The 4,614-nt window shown below is 41.0% G+C and overlaps 1 protein-coding gene across 1 annotated transcript in view; it reads right to left on the bottom strand.

Moving 5' to 3' along the window:
- The window catches only part of LOC104745660 (probable phospholipid-transporting ATPase 7), a 13,812-nt gene extending 9,223 nt beyond the window's left edge, over positions 1 to 4,589 (bottom strand). Inside the window, 9 exon segments of the mRNA XM_010466965.2 lie at positions 92 to 217; positions 305 to 514; positions 1,270 to 1,357; positions 1,459 to 1,547; positions 1,635 to 1,911; positions 1,997 to 2,107; positions 2,191 to 3,478; positions 3,480 to 4,096; positions 4,384 to 4,589. Coding sequence (XP_010465267.2) covers positions 92 to 217; positions 305 to 514; positions 1,270 to 1,357; positions 1,459 to 1,547; positions 1,635 to 1,911; positions 1,997 to 2,107; positions 2,191 to 3,478; positions 3,480 to 3,972 — 2,682 coding nt within the window. The 5' untranslated portion in view covers positions 3,973 to 4,096; positions 4,384 to 4,589.

Raw genomic sequence — 4,614 nt, 5'->3', positions numbered from 1 at the left:
AGAAAGAGAAATGCATTTGCAATCAGAAACAGACCTATATCGCCATTAACCAAAGAAAATGTCTAGTTAAATCGAAAACACGTTTAATGACCTGCATGCCTTCCACACCACTGATTCCTACACCTATATCAGCTTCTTGAATCATTCCAACATCATTTGCACCATCACCGATTGCCAAGGTTGTCTTTCCTGTTCCTTCTTTTGCTAGTCTTGTTACCTAGAAACCGAGATAGATAGACAAAAGTAAGTGATTTCAGTCAATAACAAAAAGATAGAGCTAGGACTTGTGGTGTATCAATCTTACAAGTGCCTTCTGTTTGGGAGAGACACGACAGCATATCACTGAAGCACAATCAACAGCCAGGGCAAGAAACTGATACTTAATATCATCCTCCAAAGCATATGTAAGTGTCTTTCCATCAATGATCAAAGCAAACGCTGCATGTGGATCCTTCTCTAGTTTGATCATCTGTGAAGCATTTATGATCTGCATCAAAATGCTCTCTCTCGCAGCCTGGCCGTTTACAACAATAAAAAGTTTCTCACATCAAATGCAAGCTTTTATTGAAACAGTAATGTAGGTTTTTAAAGTATCAGCCTAATACATACCGCTTCTGGGTCTTGTAATGATCCCTCTTCGCTTCTTAGTGCTATGGATATCTGCTTCATACCCTGTCGCAGCAAACTGCAGGCATATCTGCATTTAGAAAAACAAAGAACTTCGTCCACTTAGTAACTATTTTTAAATTCCCAAGATTTGGGGTCGTGGTATTCAGCAACATAAAAAGAATAACACACCCTATGTTAATTGCTGTCTCCATCTTATCTCCAGTCAAAACCCATATCTTGAGACCAGCTTGGGCAAGTTTATCTATGCACTGAGGCACCTGTAACGAACAATAAACAGTAAGCTGAAAGGAAATATCAATTATTAGCATCATGGTAGTAATCCTATACAAACTTCCACTACATACCCCTTTCTGCAGTTTATCTTCCACTGCAGTAGCACCGACAAGAATCAATTCCCTCTCCATCATATCCGATACCTTTTCGAGCATTTCATCTCTGTCAGCTCCGACTGAAGTTTTGGCTTTGTGAAATTCACTGTTCCAAATCGAATACTCAGTCTCATCCAGCTTTCTATAACTGAGCGCTAATGTGCGTAAACCAGCTTCACCATATCCATTCAGATGCTTTGAAGTGGCTTCCAGATATTTTTTTCCATTCTTGGATAACCGGTCAAATATTATGCTGCAAGTTTTTNCATACCGCTTCTGGGTCTTGTAATGATCCCTCTTCGCTTCTTAGTGCTATGGATATCTGCTTCATACCCTGTCGCAGCAAACTGCAGGCATATCTGCATTTAGAAAAACAAAGAACTTCGTCCACTTAGTAACTATTTTTAAATTCCCAAGATTTGGGGTCGTGGTATTCAGCAACATAAAAAGAACAACACACCCTATGTTAATTGCTGTCTCCATCTTATCTCCTGTCAAAACCCATATCTTGAGACCAGCTTGGGCAAGTTTATCTATGCACTGAGGCACCTGTAACGAACAATAAACAGTAAGCTGAAAGGAAATATCAATTATTAGCGTCATGGTAGTAATCCTATACAAACTTCCACTACATACCCCTTTCTGCAGTTTATCTTCCACTGCAGTAGCACCGACAAGAATCAATTCCTTCTCCATCATATCGGATACCTTTTCGAGCATTTCATCTCTGTCAGCTCCGACTGAAGTTTTGGCTTTGTGAAATTCACTGTTCCAAATCGAATACTCAGTCTCATCCAGCTTTCTATAACTGAGCGCTAATGTGCGTAAACCAGCTTCACCATATCCATTCAAATGCTTTGAAGTGGCTTCCAGATATTTTTTTCCATTCTTGGATAACCGGTCGAATATTATGCTGCAAATTTTCAAGATGACCCATTGAACTTTACTTTAGTATAACAGATACGCTATATTGAACTGCTTGAAGTTATGAGGCCAACCTGTCAGCACCTTTACAGAGTAGAAGAATCTGCCCTTTTTCATCACGAATGATAACAGACATTCTTTTTCTTTTGCTAGTGAAGTCCAAAACGTTTAAAACTTTGTATTCTCTATAAAAGATTGGACAAGTAGTTAGATATATATTCACTGGAACCGATACGAACAAGTGAAAGATTTACAGTTACAATCTCACCTTTCAAGTGGTTGGCCTAAATGTCGTTCACTGATAAACACACTTGATTGAGTTCTTTTAGTAAACTCAAAACCAAACTCCCCAGCGGCGACAAGGAAAGCAACTTCATCAGGAGACTCTGCTTCATAAGTACACTTTCCAGTATCTTCATCCACCTCGGGAATAGCAGTGTGACAAACAGCAAGTATACGCAGAAACATCAAAATGTCATCTGGATTGGGTTCATTTAACCAGTTTCCGTTCATGAGACGTTGATCCTCAAAACTAAACCCCTTGACACCAGTGGACTGCGTCTGATCTATTTCGTCAGTAGCAGTGATTACAGTCTCCAACTCAATATCTGATGAGTTCTGGCTGGGCATTTTGGCATATCCATGCATCCTTCCTCTAGTCCTTGGAAGGTCGTTCATTTCTTGACCTTGCTCCTCGTCGAGATCTATCGCCATCTGCTTTGCTGCAGCTAGTTCTACTTCACTGGCGCGAACACCATAAGAAGTACCCGCGATGGAGCATTTCAAAAAATCCATCTGATTACATGTCAAAGTTCCTGTTTTATCGGAAAGGATTGTGTCAACTTGTCCCAGCTCTTCATTCAAATTCGATGTGCGTGCTTCAGCTGGAGTCCCGCTCTCGCTATCATACATGTGCAAGTCGTGGTTTATGAAAGTTGCCTGCAAAACTTTTACGAGCTCGATGGAAACATACAACGAGATGGGAATCAAGTACCCATAAAGCAAGACAGCAGTAATCAGATGGACGACCCAAGCGTGAAAAGGATTTCTTGGATTAGTTAAGCGCTCGGGCTTATCTGGTCGTAAGTACCACCACTCTTGCATATGCATCTTTGTCATCACTGCGAAACCTAGTGAGCTGATGAAGGAGACGGTCACAAGGAGGGCAAAGAGAGTATATATGATGTAGTCCATTCTCTTTTCAATTCTGCTTCTCTTTGAAGGGGATTTTGTTGAATTCTGCATGACTTTTGTGTCATGGCCAGTAAATATCACCACCCCATAGACATAAGACGTGTTCCTGAGCTTTGAGTCTCTCAAGAGAATCTGGTTAGGATCGAGCGGATAAACCTGGCCGTCATATTCAAGATTACCAACAAACGTATACAGGTTAGGATTGGGATCTTCACATTTGATAGTTCCAGAGAAAGTGTGGAAAGCGTCATCCCGTTCCAAAGGCAAGGTAACATCCAAACATCTCTTAACTTTGAGGTTGGTTTCCCCATCTAAGTTCATGGTCTCCACATAACAGATCCCATCCTCGTAACTTGATGACAATATCCCCAACACGGATCTTGTTCCATTTCCTACGACCAAAATCACCATCCCCTCTATGAACAACGGCTTTCCTGGAATTAACCTTCACATCCTGCATAAACCGGCGCCAGTCCTCCAAAGCCTCTTTACCCATACTAAGGCCAACCACAAAAATCAAAGGTGCAATCATACTCCATTTGTTGAATGGGGAGAGAGGGAAGACAGAGAGAACTGCAGCAACGAGGAAGTAGAAATTGGCAACACGGTGGAACTGCTCATACAAGCATTTGGGCAAGAAGGTGATGAGGTTATACCTAGTGGTGGAAACATAGTTCGAGGTGTATCTGAGGACTTTAGCCAGATGCATATGAGGTTGGTTACAGTGAACAATTCTAGTGTATCCAGGTCCATTAATGACATGGGGTTCTTGATCTTCTAGGGTTTTTGGCCTAAGACATCTAAAGGTGTAAAAATGGCTTTTACGAATCCTTGATCTTATTCTCCGACGCCCCATTATCTCAAAACTGTCAGCTCAACGCAAGAGAGAGAGAGAGACCGAATCTAAGCTGTTCAAAGAAACACGAAGATCTCCTTTTTACGAAACGATGTGTCCCCTGGTTCAGAGGCCCTCGCCACTACTGTGAGAAATCAAAACAAAAATCAAGAAAATAAAAAAAAACAAATCAGCTTAACGAATCACAAATTGTGCCCTTTGTATAAACCACCGCAGAATCGAATCAAGAAACGATCACATGAAAAAACCAAAGGAATCCGTTAACGAAATCGTCGTATCAGAACCACCCACATTCCCAAAAAAAAAAAAAAAAAACTTGCAGCACAAGACAACGGAAATCCCTAGAAATTGCGACGCCAAAATTCCAAAATTAAGATAAAACGAAATCGAGTTTGGGATCGAAGAAAATACCTAGAATCGGGAGGATCGTTCATGAAGAAACTCGCGCAAACACCTGATTCCAACGGAGATGTTAACAAAACCAAAAAGCTGATGATGTGAGATTGCTTTATCGCAAATTCGCAGCAAAAACAAAAAAAAAAACTCAACAGAAGAAAGGCTCTCGTTCTATCTTTTGGAGAAGACGAAGAAGAAAGATCGGAAAAGGGAAAAACAAAAATGTCACACACTCTCCCTGCGGGG

Source organism: Camelina sativa, chromosome 15 (assembly GCF_000633955.1).
Source record: "Camelina sativa cultivar DH55 chromosome 15, Cs, whole genome shotgun sequence".
NCBI classification, from domain to species: Eukaryota; Viridiplantae; Streptophyta; class Magnoliopsida; order Brassicales; family Brassicaceae; genus Camelina; species Camelina sativa.
This window is presented reverse-complemented; position numbering and strand designations above follow the sequence as displayed.